Source organism: Ovis canadensis, chromosome 5 (genome assembly GCF_042477335.2).
Source record: "Ovis canadensis isolate MfBH-ARS-UI-01 breed Bighorn chromosome 5, ARS-UI_OviCan_v2, whole genome shotgun sequence".
In the NCBI taxonomy this organism is placed as follows: domain Eukaryota; kingdom Metazoa; phylum Chordata; class Mammalia; order Artiodactyla; family Bovidae; genus Ovis; species Ovis canadensis.
This window is the reverse complement of record NC_091249.1, coordinates 17,249,986-17,270,500: the sequence shown is the minus strand read 5'-3', so window position 1 is coordinate 17,270,500 and position 20,515 is coordinate 17,249,986. Positions and strand designations below refer to the sequence as shown.

Genomic DNA, 20,515 nt, shown 5'->3' with positions numbered 1-20,515 from the left:
TCTCTGTATCCTGTTTCCTTCTGTGGGTTCAGAGAGCATTCGAGTGTTTGTGTGTTTCTGACCCCCTCCAGCCCTGCCTGCCAGGTTCACAAAGGGTCTGAGGAAGGAAGAGGCCATGGAAGGGGCCACAGCCAAGCTGCGCTGTGAGCTGAGCAAGGCGGCCCCCGTGGAGTGGAGGAAGGGGCCCGAGACCCTCAGAGCCGGGGACAGAGTGAGCCTGAGGCAGGAGGGAGCCGTGTGTGAGCTGGAGATCCGTGAGCTGACCACGGAGGACGCCGGGGAGTACTCGTGCGTGTGCGGGCAGGAGAGGACCTCAGCCGCGCTCGCCGTCAGGGGTAAAGACCGCGTGTGGCAGCGTGGCCGGTGTTTGGTGGCTGCTCTTCGTCTCTGCTCTCAGTTCCCTTTCCTGCCCTGTTCACTCACTGCCCGGCTCCTTTTCCTTTCCTAACTGTTCTGTTCTCCTTGTCTCGTTCCCCGTCTGTTCTTCGGCACGTGTACAGGTGGGACCTTTTAAAGTCACAGTCACAGTGTGTGCTGGCACACCCAGCATACCTGTGTCCAGCTGGGTTGTGTCTTCCGTGTACTCTCCATTTCCTACTTCATCTGTGTGTACAGAGAGCCTAAGAGTCTTTGTGTCTTTCTGCCCATTTCTAGCCCTGCCTGCCAAGTTCCTGAAGGGTCTCAGGAAGGAGGAGGCCGTGGAAGGGGCCACAGCCAAGCTGCGCTGTGAGCTGAGCAAGGCGGCCCCCGTGGAGTGGAGGAAGGGGCCCGAGACCCTCAGAGCCGGGGACAGAGTGAGCCTGAGGCAGGACGGGGCCGTGTGTGAGCTGGAGATCCGGGAGCTGACCGCGGAGGATGCCGGGGAGTACTTGTGCGTGTGCGGGCAGGAGAGGACCTCAGCCACGCTCACCGTCAGGGGTAAAGACCGCGTGTGGCAGGCGGAGCTGGGTTTGGTACCAGTCACTGACTTCGTGTCGTCTCCCTGCACTCAATCCCACCTTCCCTCCGCGTCTCAGCGCCGCCCTCTCGCCGTAACTCCCCAGAGCTCCTTCCTCCTGCCTGGGCTTGGTGTGGCCCATGGGAAACCAGGCTCCGAGTGGCCCCACACCTCTTGTCTCACTGCAGGCTCTGTCCTGTGTCCTGTGGGAGCGTATGTCTTTTTCTCTGTCTTGTCATGTCCTGCCTTCAGAGTTCTCCCAAGACGCTGATATTCATGTCTCTCTGTCCTCAGCTCTGCCTGCTGAGTTCATAGGAAGACTGAGAAGCAAGGAGGCCGTGAAAGGGACCACGGTCACTCTGCGCTGTGAGCTGAGCAAGGCGGCCCCCGTGGAGTGGAGGAAGGGGCCCGAGACCCTCAGAGCCGGGGACAGAGTGAGCCTGAGGCAGAAGGGAGCCGTGTGTGAGCTGGAGATCCGTGAGCTGACCGCGGAGGATGCCGGGGAGTACTCGTGTGTGTGTGGGCAGGAGAGGACCTCAGCCTCGCTGACAGTCATGGGTGAGGATGGGCTTGCGGGCTGGTCTGGGAGCCTGTGTGTGTGCCCGACTCCTGCGCCCATGCCAGCCTCGCGTGGGCAGCCGTCTCCTCTGTGTTGTGTGCAGCTTCTGTCTGTCGCCCACCTGCTCACCTGCCAAACTCTCTGTTCAGTGTCCCCTGCCTGGGTTGTGCTCTCCAGTGGGATGGCCTCCCCGGCTCACCCTCATGTGTAATGGAATTCCCACCTCGTGCCCGCCCCCTGCCTGTCCTAATGCAGTCCACGTTCCCCCATGCTCCACAGCCTCTAGTCAGTATCTGGGGGGCGTGGCCCTGCCCTGGGGGCTTAGCAGGTCCCCCCCTTTTCCACCTCAATGGCTGGAGGGACACAGACCTGCCTGTGGGCTTCCTGGGTGGAGGTCGGCATGAGAACCCCCTGGGTCCCTTTCACGGCCCCCACTGCAGCCCCTCCTCTCCCTTAGAGTAGACCCTGGCCCGTGACCCCACTCCCACCCCGATCGTCCAGAGGAGCCTGAGGCAGTGGGCCCTGTGGGCGGGTGAGGCAGGCCTTGCCAAGGCCCTCAGTGGGTCTGACTGAATTTGGGGTGCCAGTCTCCTCTCTGGGTGACTGGGCCTCAGGCTTGGGGCTGACCTTCCCTCTCCCCTCCACCCCATCCCCACTCCACAGCCCCACAGGTGGTGTTCCGGAAGCCGCTGCAGAGCCTGCAGGCTGAGGAGGGTACCTCGGCCATCCTGCAGTGTGAGCTCTCCGAGCCTGGGGCCACCGTCGTCTGGAGTAAGGGGGGCCTGGAGGTGCAGGCCGATGGGCGCCGGGAGCCGCGGCAGCGGGGCCATGTGGCAGAGCTGGTGCTGAGGGGCTTGCGCCGGGAGGACACGGGGGAGTACACGTGCAGCTGCGGCTCCCAGACCACCAGCGCCACCCTCTCCATCACAGGTGCGCGCCCAGGCCGGCCCCACACACGGGGGAGGCGACCCTGGCTCCCTCAGGGTGGGCAGGCCTGGGGTGACGCCCCCCCCAACCTGCTGCCGTCCCCTGAGGGCACACACGGGGGAGGCAACCCTGGCTCCCTAGGGGTGGGCAGGCCTGAGGTGATGCCCCCCGCCCACCGCTGTCCCGAGAGCTGCGTCCCTGTGGCCCCCCGCCCCCATAGCTGCTCCCACCCTCACGTTCTGCCTCCGCCTGTAGCTGCGCCCGTGAGGTTCCTTCAAGAGCTGCAGGCCCAGGAGGTAGACGAGGGCGCGACGGCTCGCCTGCGCTGTGAGCTGAGCCGGGCGGGCAGCAGCGTGGAGTGGCGCAAGGGCTCCCTGCAGCTCTTCCCGTGTGCCAAGTACCAGATGGCGCTGGAAGGCACAGCCGCTGAGCTGCTGGTGCACGGGGCCGAGCAGGAGGATGCTGGCCTCTACACCTGTGACACGGGCCACGAGCAGAGCACCGCCAGCCTCTCTGTCCGGGGTGAGCCTCCCCCTGGCCCCTGCCCTCCCCCAGTCCCTGGGCCCCCCTAAAACCAGCAGGCCCCTTGATGATCAGCTCTGAGCACCCCTCCCTGCTCCCCCCAGCCCCCAGGCCCCTTGATTAGCAGCTCTGAGTGCCCCTCCTGGCTCCCCCCAGCCCCCAGACCCCTTGATTAGCAGCTCTGAGTGCCCCTCCCTGCTCCCCCAGCCCCCAGGCCCCTTGATTAGCAGCTCTGAGTGCCCCTCCCTGCTCCCCCCAGCCCCCAGGCCCCTTGATTAGCAGCTCTGAGTGCCCCTCCTGGCTCCCCCCAGCCCCCAGACCCCTTGATTAGTAGCTCTGAGTGCCCTCCCTGCTCCTCCCCAGCCCCCAGGCCTGTGTTTAAGACGGAGCTGCAGAGTGCCGAGCAGGAGGCAGGCGGTGTCGCCCGGCTTTGCTGCCAGCTGAGTGATTCGGAGGCTGGGGCCCCCGTGCTGTGGCTCAAGGAGGGTGTGGAGCTGCACAGGAGTCCCAAGTATGAGATGCGGCGCCAGGGGGCCACGTGTGAGCTGCTGATCCACGGGCTTGAGGCCAAGGACGTGGGCGAGTACAGCTGCATGGCGGGCAGCCAGAAGACCTTGGCCTTCCTCAAAGTCAAAGGTGAGCGCCCCCTGCCTCACCCGCCGCCTGCACACCTGCCGCGGGGGCACACCGGCTCCCTCAGCCCCCCACCAGCTGCTGTTCCGGGGTGGCTCTCAGGCCTTTGGGGCACAGGCTTCCTGTGCTCACCTCTGCGCTGCTCTGGGCTGGTGTGCCTACAGGAGAGCGTCGCCCCGCTCACCGCCCTGCCTTCCACACCCCCCTGCCTGCAGGTGGGGCAGCTCTCTCTGAGCCCCTGTCTGTCCTGAAGGTCTCGCTTCCATCATGTCCCAGCCAGGGCAGGGCTGGCCACAGGTTGGGAAGGGGCACAAGCAGCCCCCCACCCCACAGCCGCCTGCTTCCACCCAGCAGAGGCACCCCCAGCCCAGCCCTGTCCCCAGGAGCTCAGTGTCACGAGAGGGAGCTGTGTTTGTGAGCCCAGTGGGTGCTGAATCCCCCATGGGGCAGGCAGAGGCTGTGGCAGGAGACGAGTGTGAGAGAGCCTGGGAGGCTTCCTGGGGAGGAGTCGGGGTCGGGGACATGGGAGCTTGGCTCGGGTGCTCTGATCAGGCTGGTGAAGGCCCCCTTCGCCCGCCAGAGCCTGAGGTGACCATCGTGCGGGGCCTGGTTGACACCGAGGTCCAGGCTGATGGGGAGGCGGAGTTCAGCTGCGAGGTGTCACAGGCTGGCGTGGATGCGGAGTGGCGCCTGCAGGGCCTGCCGCTGCAGAGCAACGAGGTGACCGACGTGGCGGTGCAGGGTGGCTGCACCCACACACTGCGGCTGAAGAGCGTGACCCCGGAGGACGCTGGCACTGTCTCCTTCCACGTGGGCCGCCACACGTCCTCTGCCCAACTCACCGTCCGAGGTAGCAGGAGCCGGGCTTCACTGCACTTGCGGGCCGGAACCCCCACCTTGGTTAAGACCTTGTCAGGGGACAGAGAGAGATGGCAAGGCTTCCTGCCTTTGAGGGTGGGGGAGCTGGCGCTGAATGACTGATTCTGGGGTGACCCAAGATGTTGCCGTAGAGCGGCCCCCAGTGTGCCTGTCTTCAGGAGTTGGGGCTGGGATGCTGGGGGCAGGCCCAGGGGCCTGGGAGGTGGCTTTGGTGGGGCGGGGCGGGGCGTCTCCGACACGGAGGCTGATGCCGTGCCCCTGCCCTGCCCTCACCCCGTGCAGTTCCTGAGGTGACCATCCTTGAGCCCCTGCAGGACGCTCAGCTCAGCGAGGGCCAGGACGCCCACTTCCGGTGCCGACTGTCGAGGGCGTCGGGCCAGGAGGCCCACTGGGCCCTGGGAGGCGTGCCCCTGCAGGCCAACGAGATGAACGACATCACGGTGGAGCATGGCACGCTCCACTTGCTCACCCTGCACAAGGTGGTGTCCCCAGACCTCCTGTGCCCTGCAGTGCTTCCCGGGGCCTTCCCACCTGCTTCCCCAAAGGCTGGGAGACAGGGAAGTTTCCAGCTCCGGTGCAGTTGCACTGGCGACTTGCAAAGTCGGGGTGGTGGAAGTGGCAGTGCCAGCCTGACACGTGCATCTCTGTTCCATCAGGTGACCCTTGAGGACGCTGGAACCATCAGTTTCCAAGTGGGCTCATGTCGCTCGGAGGCCCAGCTGAAGGTCACAGGTGGGCAGCCCCCTCCCGCAGCCGGCCTCCCCCCTTGTGCATGCCCCCATGTCCCTCCTCGAGGAACTGTTGGCAGGTGCTGAGGCCAGAAATCTGAGCCTTCCAGCAGTGATCTTGCTGTGGGTTGGCAACTTTGCACCCTTGACCACTAAAGCCCCTGGAGGTGGGCGAGTGAAGATAAGCTTGAGAAATTCTGGTGTGTGAGGGAGTCCTCACGTAGGAGCAGGGCTGTGTGTAGGGGGAAGGTGGGGAGGGTGGTTGCTGGGGACTTGGGCCCTGAGGTCGAGGCAGGGTCTTCTGAGCTTCTACCCTCCATATAGCTGCTCCTGCGATTTAGGCTCCCGTGCTCTTATTTGAACACAATTGCGTACCTGACAGGCTCTCAGATGCTGGTCCAGTAGCACACCTGGGACAAATGAATGCTTTGAAAGATGCTGAACCAGGCATGGAAAATAAGATTTAAGGACCCTCAACTTGTTATACTCTGTCCCCAGAATTGGTCCTCTCTGACCCTGGGAGGCGGTCATCTCTGACCCAGCAGGCCTCCCCGTCGCCTGCTGTCCTGCTCCTGGTTTGTGTATTGGTCCCATCCCTCTGCCATCTCTTGACCGTCAACCCATCCACCGCTTATCCATTCGTCTACCTGTGCGTGCATCCGTGCATCCGTGCATCCCTCCCTGTTCATCTGCCCATCCATTTATCCCACACCCATCTATTCAACTACCCATCCGTTCACCCACCATCCATTCCCTATCCATCTATCCAGCCACAGTCTGTTATCTATCAGGCATGCGTTTATCCACCCACCATCAGCTGTTCAGCATTATCCATACACCCATGCACCATCTACCCATGCATTTGGTATCTACCCATCCGTCTACCATCCACCCGCCATCAGTCGTCAGCCCACCCATCTAACCATCATTCTGCTGCCATCCTTGCTTATGCCTGTCTGGCCACCCATCCGTACGTCTACCGTCTACCTGTTCATCCACCTATCCATCCGCTATCTATTCTTCCATCCGTCATCCACCCGTTATCTGTCCATCACATGTGTATTATCCACCTTGAGAGGGGCCAGATGCAGCTCTGCCCTCAGGGAGTCCCCAGTCTGTTAGGGGAGGAGTGGGGCAGGAAAGTGTGCCCTGAGCCCCTGGTGTCCCCACCGTGAGTTTTCTGGTGCCAGCTCTGTGGCCTCTAGGGCTGGGAAAGGCTCCAGAATGCAGCATCCTCAAGCTGGACACCAGGAGAGGGCCGTATCCTGGGTGTCCTGAGCAGAGCTGGGTGGGAAGGGCCTCATGTGTCGTCAGAGTGGGCATCTGTGAGGGGCAGCATGGAGCGGGGTTGGGTCTTGCAGGCCCCACTGAGGGTCGTACCTTGGCCCTGCCCGTTTGTCTGTCACATACAGACATGAGCTGCGGCTTCAGACAGAGCTGTGAGCCTAGGGTGGCGAGGATGGGCAGACTCGGGGACCGTGTTGGAGATGGAATAGGGAGCTGGCGGACAGGTTAGGGGTGTGGTTAGATGTGCACGCCTGTGAGGACACGGAGTGACTGGTGTGGGCCTGGGACAGGCGTGTCGATGTGCACGCCTGGGAGGGACATGGGGCGCTCTGGGGGAGGGCCTGGCTGGGGTGGGTGTGCCAGCACAGAACAGGGTCTGGGAAGCCCCCTGGACTCACAGCCTGTGTAGCAGGTCAGGGCAGGATGCGTTCTGCACTAGGGCCCCAGAACCTTGGGGCCAGGGGACCCTAGGGGACGTCTGGACACATGGCCCTCTGAGGATGGGAGAAGCATCTACTTCCAAAGCCCCAGGAAGTAGGGCTCACTTCCCTAGCAGACCCCCTCCCTCTCAGAGAGGTGGGCCCCACGACTTCACCTTTCTGTGCTGCCCCAAACCCCTTAAGGACCGCTTCCAAGGGACTCGAGGCTTGTCAGTTCTCCCTTACTGAAAAGGGTGTAGGTGCGGACACTGGTCTCATCTGATGGAGGCAAACACATCGTGAAGGGTGCTGTAGGGTGCGGGGGGCTGAGATGGCTCTCCGCAGACTCACTGTGGGTGTTCTCCTTGTCTCATCCCGTGAGCAGGGGGTGCCAGCTGGCCAGGGTCGATCTCTACACCCCATCCCCAGGCTGCCTCCAGCATGGTGGACCCAGGTTAGCCCCAAATGGTAGACCGCGGTGTGGCCCCACAGACCCAGGGCACCCCATCTCCCCTCCTTTTGCCCTCTCGCACAGAGGCAGCACCGTGCCTGGTACGTGGCTTACAGAACGTGGACGTCTTTGCGGGGGAGGCGGCCACGTTCTCCTGCGAGGTGTCCCGTGCAGGTGGGCCGGAGGCCCACTGGTGGCTGGATGGGACCCTGCTGCAGGACGGCCCTCAGAGTGCCATCTCCGTGCGTGATGGGACCGTCCACTCCCTCACGCTCTCAGGCCTGGGGGTGGCTGACTCAGGCACCGTCACCTACCGAGCAGGGTCCCTGGTCTCCAGGGCCAAGTTGTTGGTCAAAGGTACCAGCCAATGGAACCCTGCCCTGTGCTGAAACTTCCGCTCTGCTACCCCTGCACGCTTCCTGCGGGCTTCCTGGGTGGGGGTTTGGGGACTGACCCCCCAGGATGCAGGGGGCATCTTTCCATGTGTGCCAGGGGTGAGCGCTGTGGGCAGGCAGCAGTCCTAGCTAGTAGATGAGAAAGAAGGTCGGACTCAGCAGTGATGCTGGAGGCCGACCCCGTTCCCACCTGCTCACGGGGCCTTGGGCCTGGCTGCCCCTTCCTCGGGCACACATCCAGAGAGCAGCCTGGAGGTGAAGGCAGCCTTCCCAGCCCTGGGCTTGGCCTGCACTGTCCTCGCTTGTAGCTGCTTCTGCTGCTGTGGGTTTGGTCAGGGTCTTGTGCCCTTCTGGGAAAGAGCTAGCCATTGGAGAGGGTAGCGGACTTCCAGGGAACTCCCTCAGCCTGTTGTCAAGAGGTATTGCGCATTCTTGGCATGACAGCCCAGTGTGGTTTCAACCACTTGGGGCCCAGTTTCTCAACTGGCCTCCTCTGTGCTTTTGCACAGTAAACGTGAGCACTTGCCCAGATCCCGGGGCAGCCGATTTGTTGAATGGGATGTCAGCAAGTGGAGGTGGGGTGGGCTCCCTGAGGGGGTGGGCGACAAGGCCCCTGGAGAAGGGGCGAGTTGGACTGGGGATGCCCCGTGCCCAGCAGAGCTTTGGATCCTGAACGGGTCCGAGGGCTTTCAGGTGTGGGTTTTCTGTCCTATTGGGGCACCAGGTGTCCCGGGCTAGAGGAAGTGGGGGCTCAGAGGGACCAGTGGTAGGAGGGGCCCAGCAGATAGAGAGTAAACGAACAGCACAGTCTGCTGCAAGTGGGGGGGCGAGGGGGCGAGGTTGGCCCCACGCAGAGGGCCCTGGGTCGCTGGGCGGGTCCGCCTTCCGCCACAGCCCTGCTTCTGCTTGCCTCTGAGTCACTGACGCTGACTGCAGAGGGTGGGGGGGCCGCAGGCACGCGGCTCCGGCTGACGCGTGCCTGGCCTGTCGGCCGACAGATCCCACAGTGGAAGTGGTCAGTGCCATGCAGGACCTGGCAGTGGAGGAGGGCGGCCCGGCCGAGCTCCTCTGCCAGTACTCACGGCCCGTGCAGGCCACGTGGAAGATGGACGAGCAGGCGGTGTGTGCGGACGGGCACCGTGTCGTCATAGAGCAGGACTGGACCGTGGCCAGGCTGTCTTTCAGGCCGGCCTTGCCCTGTGACAGCGGCATCTATTCTTGCGAGGCCGCGGGCACCCGCGTGGTGGCCCTGCTGCAAGTGCAAGGTGAGGCCGCCTGGCGGGCAGCCCCCGGGCCCAGGACAGCTGCGCGGAGGCCCACGCCGAGCCGTGCCGGCGGAGTGGCAGGCAGTGACAGGATGCGGGAAAGAGGGGCTCCCAGGAGGCAGGTCCTAGGCCCTGAGCCAGCCCACCCAGACCCCTTCTCATCCCCAAGCAGTCTGATGGAACAGCTGGGAAACACGGGGCAGAGGCTGCTCGAAGGATCTGCATTCCAAACACCCTGTTGGGGAGGGATGGAGGCCGAGGCTGGCAGGTAGATGAGCAGGGTCTGGGGCCTTTGGGACCATAGACAGGGCTGGGTCCTAGAGCAGAGGAGGGCCACTGGGCTCACTCCGAGTCCCGGGTTTAGACCCCAGCACTGCCCCTTCCTGGGCTGGTCACTTAGAGGACACTCTGAGCCCCACTTCCCCATTTGCAGCACGGCAGGGATACCCCATGGGGGACACGGAGCAGCTCTGCAGGGGAGGGGGTGTCATTTGGCTATGGCCGCGTTTGATTGGGAAAACCTGAAATGTTCCCAGTGGTGAGAGCTGGCAGTTGTCAGAGGCCATCCAAAACGGGAAGAGCAGGTGGGGCCCGGTCTGGGCCACAGTCCCCCTGAGGTCACTTGGATTCCATTCACAGACTACTCCAACAGCTCCATTGTTAAACACTCTTTGTTCGGCCCCTGGGGGCCCAACAGTGGACAGACAGAGCTCCCTCCCTCCACTGGTGGCTTTCCTGTGGAAGGTGAAGGACTGTGATGGGAGCTGTGGGAGGTGACGGAATGTGATAGGAGCAGTGAGGAGCTGCAGTGTGAGCTGGTCTGAAGGAGGCAGCTGGGGCAGGGGCTTGGGGACATCTAGGGCACAGCCTTTGGGCCCCAGGCAGGGAGTAGAGAATGAAATGCGGGAGACGGCAGGACGGAGGCCTCAGGGGCTTGCCACTGCTGCTGTAAAATCTGGGATTGGGTAGAAATAGGTGTTAAGGAGGGTGAGCTCCAGCAGTGACTGTAGGCCCAACCCTCCCCCTCCCTCCACCCCCACCCCCACCACCTCATCGCTGCCGAGAGCAGCCGCAGCCTCGATCTGGCTGGGCACAGCCATCCAAGCACGGCGGCGATGTGGGACACATGCACCCCTAAGTCCCTGTTGGTTCTGTCAGTTCTGACTCGGGGAATAAAGGAGCCCTGGATGTGGGGGAGTCTGGCCTATGGCGTGAGCAGACCTGGGCCAGGAGTGCAGCGAGGAGAAGGATACAGGTGGGCAGATGGGCGCCGTGGGCCCTCGGCTCTGGGGAGGTCCAGACCTCCGCAGCATCCTGTGCAGCCTTGGTGCCGTCGTGCTCCGTTCCTGCCCGCCTCCGCTCCTGGCTGCCGCCCCTCACCTTGCTTGGTGTCCTTCGCTCCACTGGCCTGGCTCCCTGCTGCCCCCCACCCATCCCTCTTCATTCCCACCACACTGTCCCCTCCAGGTGCTTCCGCTTCCTGGACCCCTCCCCTTCCTGGCTCAGTCATGCCCATCCTCAGAGATCTGCCTCCTCCAAGAAGCCCCCCGGAGCTTGAAGGCACTGGTGTCGGTACCAGGGGCCCGTCACGGGAATGGGCTCTCGGAGGTGGCAAGCCCTTGGGGCCCAGGTGCTGAGCTGAATCTGGGGCCTGGCATGCCCAGGCCTGACACCCTGGCTTCCGCAGAGCATGCATAGCTGCTCGCCACTGACCCCTGGCCTCTGTGTACAGGAGAACCGGAGCAGGCTGAGAATGAGGGTAGAGATATGTCTGGTCCGAGTGAGTGAGGGGAGCAGCCCAGTGGTCTGCTAGCCCTGGCTGGGGGAGGAAAGGAAGGGAACAGTTTTCCAGAGGCCCATGCTGCAGCAGAGCTGAGAGGCTGAAGCCTCTGTCTGCGTTTGAGCCTGGCTGCAGCTTCGGGTGAGTTTTCAGTCTGTGAACATTTGTGAGGCTTCTTACCTGTTAGGTGGAGCGGACTCTCCTTCCTAACCAAGGCCTGGTGACGGCGTGGGGATGGTCAGGGCCTTAGGATGTCCCTCTGTGAGGATGGCCAGGGCCTTAGGGCGTCCCTGTATGGGGATGGCCAGGGCCTTAGGGCGTCCCTGTGTGGCTCCTCCTGGTGGACACCCAGACACCCTCCCCCTGGCCGCATCCTCTGAGGCCCTTCATCCTGAGGGGGGCTCTCCCACACGACTCTTGGGTTGCTGGGTAGGAAAAGCCCTGAGCACGCCTTGAGCCACTGTCTTTCTGCAGCCAAGAACACGGTGGTGAAGGGCCTGGAAAACGTGGAGGCGCCCGAGGGCGGCGAGGCGCTGTTCGAGTGCGTCCTGTCCCAGCCGGAGGTGGCCGCCCACACCTGGCTGCTGGACGATGAGCCCGTGCGCACCTCTGACAATGCCGAGGTGGTCTACTTCGAGAACGGCCTGCGGCACCTGCTGCTGCTCAAAAACCTGCGGCCACAGGACAGCTGCCGCGTGACCTTCCTGGCGGGGGACATGGTGACGTCTGCCTTCCTCACCGTCAGAGGTCAGACTTGTGGGCTCGGGAGGGCGGTTCTCCGTGGTCCCCCAGCTGATGTCCCCCTGCGGGAGTGCAGGAGGGTAGGGGTCGGGGGGGCCCAGGGGATGACCCGCATCAGGGGTGCTGGGGCTGATGCTGGGACCACAGGGGTGCATCTCTCTCAGACCCGTCCTCCTAAATACTGCACGCTGCAGCGGGGTGGGACGGGGTGGGCTCGAGCCCTTGTGTGGGACTCTTCACCTCTCTCACTAGATCCCACGCTGCTCGGGTGCAGGGGGTGGTGATGAGGCTGGGGACATGGCACATGAGCCTCTCAGAGCCCGCCCAGGAGATGCCACCTTGTGGGGGAGGTATGGGGGCTGGCGTCACAGGAGAGGGGCTAGGTTCCTGAGACACCCCCCACCATTGGATATTTGGCTGGGGGTCATAGGCAAGGGCTGGGGCAGCAGGGGTCATAGGGACTCCTCCACTGGGCACCTGGCTGCTTGGTGGGGGGTGGAGGGAGCTGGGGGAGCTGGGGCCTCTGGGAAGGGCAGTGATCTCTGAGACAGGAGAGTGCAGAGTGGTTGTGCTGGGGACGTTGATCTCTGAGGCTGCTCCCAGAGGTGGGAGGAGCGGGAGGCTAGGCGCCCTCCTCTGCTCTGGGGCTGTGGGCTGGGGGTGACATAGGTGTTTCTGAGTGCCCCCAGGTCCCCCCAGCCCTGTGCTCACACTGCCACCCTACCCCGCCCCACAGGCTGGCGTCTAGAGGTCTTGGAGGCGCCCCAGGATGTGACCGTGCGCGCCGGGGGGCAGGCCAGCTTCAGCTGCACCCTTAGCGAGACGGTGCCCGTGGGCGAGGCGACTTGGTACATAAATGGAGCCTCCGTGCAGCCCGATGACGCGGACTGGACCGTGGCTGCCGATGGCAGCCACCACGCCCTGCTGCTGCACCGGGCCCAGCCGCACCACGCTGGCGAGGTCACCTTTGCTGCTCACGATGCTGTCGCCTCCGCGAGGCTCACTGTCCTGGGTGAGTGGCTTGGGCCTGCCTGCCGCAGCTCGGGCCCAGGGCTCTGGGGAAGCTGGGTGGGGGGACGAGGCATTTCCACTTCAGAAGCTGTTGGGGGCTGTCTGTGGCCCCACAGGCGGAGTGGGCTCGGGGCCCACACTTCCTGTGACTCCAGTGCACCATTGTCAGCCCTGCAGGAAGACGAGGCTGAGGGCACAGCTGCGCACAGCTCTCGGGGGCAGACACCAGCGTGGGCAGGTCTGCGGGTGCAGGCTGCCTGCTGCTGCCCTGACCACCTCCTCCCCACCCCACAGGCCTCCCCGACCCCCCAGAGGACGCAGAGGTGGTGGGGCGCAGCAGCAGCTCCGTGACATTGTCCTGGGTGGCCCCCACGAGCGATGGCGGAGGGGGTCTCCGTGGCTACCGGGTGGAGATGAAGGCGGCAGCCACGGGAGAGTGGCAGCTATGCCAGGATCTGGTGCCCGGGCCCGAGTGTGTGGTGGCTGGCCTGGTCCCTGGGGAGACCTACCGCTTCCGTGTGGCCGCAGTGGGCCCGGCGGGTGCTGGGGAGCCCGTGTACCTGCCCCAGATGGTGAAGCTCGGTGAGTGGCTGCCTTAGTCTTAGTTGACGAGGGCGGGGGCCCAGCTTGCAGCCCTCAAAGCCTCTCTCAGCTGAGGGTCCCCGCCCGCACCCTTGCTGACCCAGATTCGTGTTCCCAGCAGAGCCCCTGGAGCCCAGGCCTGCAGCCCCCGCCCCCGAGAGCCGGCAGGTGGTGGCCGGGGAAGACGTGTGCCTGGAGTGTGAGGTGGCTGAGGCGGGTGAGGTCGTCTGGCTGAAGGGGACGGAGCGCGTCCAGCCAAGCGGGCACTTCCAGCTGCTCTGCCAGGGCCAGCGGCAGGTGCTGCTGATCCGGGGCTTCTCCGCAGAGGACCAGGGAGAGTACCGCTGCGCCCCTGCGCGGGACTCAGCCTCTGGGTCAGCTGCTGCTTTCCAGGGTATGTCTCCTGGGGCCCGCTGTGCGGAGGGGAGGAAGGAGCCCGGGGTGTGGAGTGGGCCCACGCGCTTCCTCACTGGCCCTCTCTTGAGAAACTGCTGGACAGATACCCCTCACATGAAGGACTGAGGCCTGGGGTGGGGAGATGCACCGATCAGCGTGGCTGAGCCTCCTGTCAGCGCCCATATCACTGACACCTGAGGTCACACTGTCCCCTGGTCGATGCCCCCTCTTGGTGCCCCCTGCTGGCTCTTTGAATCCTTGCATGCCTGCTGTCTGAGCCCCCTGCACCTGCTGTGCCCCCGGCCTGGGGTTTCCTGTGTTCACTCGCTCTCGTGCAGGAGGGAGAATTGGGCCTAGAGAGGGCCGTTCAGAGCCTCTAAAACCTTGTCAAGATTGTCCATCCGAGCTCTCGGGGCCCAGGCAGGCAGCTGCTGCTGCTGCTAAGTCGCTTCAGTCGTGTCCGACTCTGTGCGACCCCATAGACGGCAGCCCACCAGGCTCCCTCCTCCCTGGGATTCTCCAGGCAGGAACACTGGAGTGGGTTACCATTTCCTTCTCCAATGCATGAAAGTGAAAAGTGAAAGTGAAGTCACTCAGTCGTGTCCGACTCGTAGTGACCCCATGGACTGCAGCCCACCAGGCTCCTCCGTCCATGGGATTTTCCAGGCAAGAGTACTGGAGCAGACAGGCAGCAGAGGCCTCTAAAGGGAACTGTGGTCAGTAGCCAGGGCTGGCCTGGGGTCGCTGTGCTTGTCTAACTGACCAGTCTCCCGCCCTCCTCAGTGGTGCTGAGCCCAGAATCTGGGGAGGAGGGCCCTGCTCAGCCCAGCCTGCCCCCTGAGGCAGCCCAGGAGGGCGACCTGCACCTGCTGTGGGAGGCGCTGGCCCGGAAGCGCCGCATGAGCCGCGAGCCCACGCTAGACTCTATCAGCGAGCTGCCCGAGGAGGACGGCCGCCCGCAGGGCCCGCGGCAGGAGGCCGAGGAGGCCGCGCCTGACCTCTCAGAGGAGTACTCCACGGCCGACGAGCTGGCGCGCACGGGCGAGGCCGACCTCTCGCACACCAGCTCTGACGACGAGTCCCGTGCAGGCACGCCTTCGCTGGTTACCTACCTCAAGAAGGCTGGGAGGCCCAGCACCTCGCCACTGGCCAGCAAGGTGAGTCTCCCGCTTGACCTGCAAGGAGAGGCCCATGTTTCTTAGATTTTTGCCACTCCATCATGCATCCACACGTGGTCTTTCCACTGTCTGTCCGTCAGTCCATCCAGCACTCATTCATCCAGTCATTTTCCCACCCACCACCTGCCCATCTATTGGTCATCCAGCTACCGACCCAGCTACGATGCCCCTACCCATCCATCCATCCACGTGGCTGTTAAAGCGCTTTTCCTGAAGAGCTGGAACCAATCTCTCTGTGGTATTCCTCACAGCTCTGTCCCCCTCTGGGAAAAGCAGTTTCAGGGAGGGTAGACTTGCTTTCTGTCAGCAGCAGAAGCCCTCAGGTGTTCGGCCTCAGTGAAGGGAGTGTGGTTGAGAGCGAGCAGCAGGCGGGAGGCGTGGGGCTGGGGCAGGAGGCCCGGGGTCTGCTGCCCCCTGCCCTGCATGTGTCCCGCCGCATCCTTTGCCTGCCCTGGGCCTCAGGCACCCTACCTTGCCTGTGCACACAGGCTGGGGCCCCAGCAGCCCCCTCTGGGAAGCCGCAGGAGAAGCCACCTGCAGTACGCCCACCACCAGGAGACCTGAGTGCTGGGGACCTGGGTGACCCGGCCTTGGACCAGGCCGCGGTGAAGATCCAGGCGGCCTTCAAGGGTTATAAGGTCCGGAAGGAGATGCAGCAGCAGGAGGGGCCCGTGCTCCGCTGCACGTTTGGGGACACCGTGGCACAGGTGGGAGACGTCCTGCATCTGGAGTGTGTCGTGTCCAGCAAGACAGACGTGCGCGCCCGCTGGCTGAAGGACGGCGTGGAACTGACGGACAGCAGGCACCACCACATCGACCAGCTTGCGGACGGCACCTGTTCTCTGCTGGTCACTAGCCTGGGCCGGGCCGACGCTGGCCGTTACACCTGTCAGGTGAGCAACAAGTTTGGCCACGTGGCCCACAGTGCCAACGTGGTGGTCAGTGGCACGGAGAGTGAGACCGAGAGCTCCTCCGGGGGTGAGCTGGATGACACCTTCCGCCGGGCCGCCCGGCGGCTGCACCGCCTCTTCCGCACGAAAGGCCCGGCGGAGGTCTCGGACGAGGAGATCTTCTTCAGCGCTGACGAGGGCAAGGCAGAGCCTGAGGAGCCTGGGGACTGGCAGACGTACCGCGAAGATGAGCACTCCATCTGCATCTGCTTTGAGACGCTGGCGGAGGCCCGCCGGGCAGCCAGCCGCTTCCAGGAGATGTTTGGCGTGTTGGGCATCCGTGTGGACATCAGCCTGTCTGAGCTGGGACCGCGCAAGGTGGAGATGCGCATTGGCAAGGTGGCACCCCCCCCTTCAGCCCCGCTGGAGCCAGTGCTGACGGCAGAGGCTGGTGAGTCTGCAAGCTGTACGCGGGGAGGACGGGCAAAGCCAGGCTGGCGATCCAGCGTCAGCTGAAGACTCGAGGAGGTGGCTGGGCTTTAGCTTCTGGTTGTGGGCAGATGTGGTCCACTGAGCTGGAAAGAGCCCTGACTTTGGGGTGAGACAAAGCTCAGTTTAAATTCCAGCTCTGCCTCTTTGAGCCTCAGAGTCCTATTTTATGAAATATGTTCAGACATACTGACTTCCTAGAGTTTAGGGATTTATTTTTTCCCCCATGAGGGTTTGAGATGTAATCTGTATAAAAAGTAGGGTCCCACATAGTCCAGTCTGAACCCCATTTCCCACTCTGGCAATGAAAGTTAATTGAAAAGTCATTTCGCTGTTTACTTCTCTCTAATAGGGAACATCATTACCCTCATAATGATCACCATCATAATGATCCCTAAAGGGGTGGTTGACAACCCACAGCATCATTCCTCCTCTTCAACTCTGAGCTGCTGTGTGCTTCCAATTCCAGACTTGCCAGCCTTGGCCTTCCCTTAACTTCCCCTTCCTCCCCATTTCTTGTCTGCTGTCTCTCTGGCCTCATGGGAGCTTGGGGACCAGGCTAGCAAAGAGAGGGTTCTTCTAGAGCATGGGGAGGAGGGGATAGCTCAGTTGGCAGAGAGAGAATTCTGTTTGGCCACCAGTCTGTGAGCACTCACGTGAATGGGTGCCATGCAGCACTGAACTGCTGGCCGCTGGGGTAGCTGCGGGGAACCCAGGGCTGACGTGCTGGGTGCCCTGCCCTTCTCTTCTAGCCCCGGTGTTCCTGACCGAGCTACAGAATCAGGAGGTGCTGGATGGGTACCCTGTGAGCTTCGACTGTGTGGTGACAGGCCAGCCTGTGCCCACTGTGCGCTGGTTCAAGGATGGGAGGATGCTGGAGGAGGACGACCACTACATGATCAGTGAGGACCAGCAGGGCGGCCACCAGCTCATCATCACGGCGGTGGTGCCAGCAGACATGGGTGTCTACCGCTGCCTGGCTGAGAACAGTGTGGGTGTGTCCTCTACAAAGGCAGAGCTCCGTGTGGACCGTGAGTGCACATTTGGGTGTGAAGATTCAGGCAGGGCAGGGATCCTGGCAGTGAGAGGCAGTGCTGGGTTGGAGGATTACCAGCCCAGCATTGGTCTCAGGTCAGGCAGAATTTGGGGCTGGAAAGTCTTGTGGCAGATAGAGACTTCTCTTCGAGCCCCCTTGCCAGGTAAATGGGGTGGGGAAGAACCTGGGAAGACTTGGAGGTACCCCATGGGCGCAGTGGGTGGTTAACAGCACTGTGGCATAATAAGAAATATATATATTTGATCTTTGTTCCTGATTCCTGGTGGGCCCCTAGATAGCTTCAGTACAAATAAATCCATCTGATTTTTCACAAAAATCCAAAAACAAATTGAGGAAACACAGAATTTCAGATTCAAGGATGGAATTTCAAATAGTGCTGGAGTCATTTGAACAATTGTAGACAAAAATATGAACACACCAAGGAAACCAGAATTGAAAGAGACACGTGTACCCCAGTGTTCATTGCAGCACTGTTTACGATAGCTGGGACATGGATGCAACCTAGATGTCCATCGGCAGATGAATGGATAAGGAAGCTGTGGTACAGATACACAATGGAATACTACTCAGCTATAAGAAGGAACGCATTTGAGTCAGTTCTAATGAGGTGGATGAGCCTAGAACCTATTATACCGAGTCAAGTTAAGTCAGAAAGAGAAACGCCAATATTAACGCATATGTATGGAATTTAGAAAGACAGTAACGATGATCCTATATGCAGGGCAGCAAAAGAGACACAGATGTAAAGAACACTTTTGGACTCTGTGGGGGAAGGCGAGGGTGGGATGACTTGAGAGAACAGCATTGAAACACGTGTATTACCGTATGTGAAGTAGATGACCAGTGCACATTTGATGCATGAAGCAAGGCACCCAAAGCCAGTGCTCTGGGACAACCCAGAGGGATGGGGTGGGGTGGGAGGGGGGCTTCAGGATGGGGGAAATACGTGCACCCGTGGCTGATTCACGCTGAGGTATGGCAAAAACCATCACAATATTGTAAAGGAAGTATCCTCCAATTAAAATTTATTAATTAAAAAAAGAAACCAAAAATAGGAACTTCAACCTTGTTTGAAAATTACCTCAGAATGGATTACATACTTAAATGTAAAATATGAACCTATCAAACTTTTAGGGAAAACGTGGGAAGAAATCCTCAGGATCAAGGGCTAGGAAAAGACTACTTAGACTTCACCCTGAAACGAAAAATTGGTAAAGTGGACCTCCTCAGACTTAAAACCGTTTGCTCTGTGAAAAATCAAGTGTTGAGGATGAAAAGCCACGGGCTGGGGAAAAGTACCTGCATTATTTTTTGAAAAGAATATTTTCCCTTATAACATTGTCTTGGAACTCTTTTTGCCAGAAATGAATTTCCATTAAATGTATAGATTTATTTCTGACTTTCATTTCTCTTCCATTCGTCCAGATGTCTGTCATTATGCCGTTATTACACTGTTTTGACTATTGTAGCTTTGTATTAAGTTTTGATAAGTGTAAGTCCGCCAGCTTGATTGTTTTGACCATCCTGAGTCTCTTGTATTTTTTAACGAATTTTAGGATCAGCCTGTCAATTCCTGCAAACATAATCTCTGAGTACATTTTATTATTTCCTTTTTATCAGTGGTTTTTGAGTAATCATAATTTTTGGTGCACTTGTCTTTATGTTCCTTATCTTGCAGTTAATTGAGGTTCTTGAGTCAATGGGGCTTCCCTGGTGGCTCAGATGGTAAAGAATCTGCCTACAATGCAGTAAACTCAGGTTTGATCCCTGGGCCAGGATGATCTCATGCAGGATGGAAGGGCTACTCTGCCGCATTCTTGCCTGGAGAATTCCATGGACAGAGGAGCCTGGTGGGCTGTACAATCCATGGGTTCACAGAAGAGTTGGACACAACTTAGCAACTAACACTTTTAATATTTTTCATTAAGTTTGAAATTTGTGAGGCATTATTTCTTGAAATATTTTTCCTTTCCCCCTTCATCTGGGGACTTATACACAATCGAGGCAGTTGAAGTTCCACTTGTTGTTCAGTTGCTCAGTTGTGTCCAACTCTTTGCAGCCCCATGGACTGCAACATGCCGGGCTTCCCTGTCCTTCACTATCTCCTGGAGTTTGCTCAGACTCATGTCCGTTGAGTCAGTAATGCCACCCAACCATCTCAACCTCTGTCGTCCCCTTCTCCTGCCATCAATCTTTTCCAGCATCAGGGTCTTTTCCAATGAGTTGGCCCTTTGCATCAGGTGGCCACAGTATTGGAGCTTCCGCTTTAGCATCAGTCCTTCCAATGAATATTCAGGGTTGATTTCTTTTAGGATTGACTGATTTGATCTCCTTGTAGTCCAAGGGACTCTGAAGAATCTTCTCTAGCACTGCAGTTCAAAAGCATCAATTCTTCTGCACTCAGCCTTCTTTACGGTCCAACACTCACACCCATACTTGACTACTGGAGAAACTATACCTTTGACTATATGGACCTTTGTTGGCAAAATGATGTCTGCTTTTTAATATAGTATCTAGGTTTGTCATAGCTTTTCTTCCAAGGAGCAAGCATCTTTTAATTTAATGGCTGCAGTCACTTTCTGCAGTGATTTTGGAGCCCAAGAAAATAAAGTCTGTCACTGTTTCCATTGTTTCCCCATCTATTTGCCATGAAGTGATGGGACCAGATGCCATGATCTTAGGTTTTTGAATGTTGAGTTTTAAGCCAGCTTTTTTACTCTCCTCTCACCTTCATCAAGAGGCTCTTTAGTTCCTTTTCACCTTCTGCATATCAAAGGTTATTGATATTTTTCCTGGCAATCTTGATTCCAGTTTGTGAGTCATCCAGCCTGGCATTCCTCATGATGTACTCTGCATATATGTTAAAAAAAGCAGGGTGACAATATATAGCCTTGACGTACTCCTTTCCCAATTTTGAATCATCCCATTGTTCCATGTCCGGTTCTAACTGTTGCTTCTTGACATACATACAGATTTCTCAGAAGACAGGTAAGGTAGTCTGGTATTCCCATCTTTGTAAGAATTTTCCACCATTTGTTGTGATCCACAGAGTCAAAGTCTTTGCCCTAGTCAGTGAGGCAGAGGTAGATGCTTTCTGTAATTATCTTGCAGAATCTTGTGATGAATCAGCCTGGCAATGCAGGAGATGCAAGAGACACAGGTTCGATCCCTGGCTCAGGAAGATCCCCTGGAGAAGGAAATGGCAACCTACTCCAGTTTCCTTGCCTGGGAAATGCTATGGACAGAGGAGCCTGGCAGGCTACAGTCCAAGGGTTCACAAAGAGTCAGACAAGACTGAGAACTGAGCGCGACTGAAGTTGTACTACAGCTTACTAATAATCCTTTTATATTTTAAAATTCTTGTTTTCTGTGCATTTCATTTTGCATAG

At 59.9% G+C, this 20,515-nt stretch overlaps 1 protein-coding gene across 19 annotated transcripts in view; it reads left to right on the top strand.

Moving 5' to 3' along the window:
* OBSCN (obscurin, cytoskeletal calmodulin and titin-interacting RhoGEF) overlaps positions 1-20,515 on the top strand; it is a 235,646-nt gene that overhangs the window by 170,502 nt on the left and 44,629 nt on the right. For 13 of the 19 annotated variants that reach the window (XM_069590448.1, XM_069590454.1, XM_069590449.1 and 10 more), the window contains 18 exons: positions 72-335; positions 655-918; positions 1,232-1,495; positions 2,160-2,426; positions 2,679-2,945; positions 3,309-3,581; positions 4,159-4,428; positions 4,740-4,936; positions 5,114-5,189; positions 7,427-7,699; positions 8,736-9,002; positions 11,257-11,529; positions 12,260-12,535; positions 12,829-13,116; positions 13,235-13,510; positions 14,296-14,669; positions 15,179-16,031; positions 16,822-17,100. In XM_069590448.1, coding sequence (XP_069446549.1) covers positions 72-335; positions 655-918; positions 1,232-1,495; positions 2,160-2,426; positions 2,679-2,945; positions 3,309-3,581; positions 4,159-4,428; positions 4,740-4,936; positions 5,114-5,189; positions 7,427-7,699; positions 8,736-9,002; positions 11,257-11,529; positions 12,260-12,535; positions 12,829-13,116; positions 13,235-13,510; positions 14,296-14,669; positions 15,179-16,031; positions 16,822-17,100 — 5,301 coding nt within the window. The remainder of the gene's footprint in view (positions 1-71; positions 336-654; positions 919-1,231; positions 1,496-2,159; positions 2,427-2,678; positions 2,946-3,308; positions 3,582-4,158; positions 4,429-4,739; positions 4,937-5,113; positions 5,190-7,426; positions 7,700-8,735; positions 9,003-11,256; positions 11,530-12,259; positions 12,536-12,828; positions 13,117-13,234; positions 13,511-14,295; positions 14,670-15,178; positions 16,032-16,821; positions 17,101-20,515) is intronic. The other 6 variants (XM_069590456.1, XM_069590451.1, XM_069590443.1 and 3 more) reach the window with 3 other exon arrangements.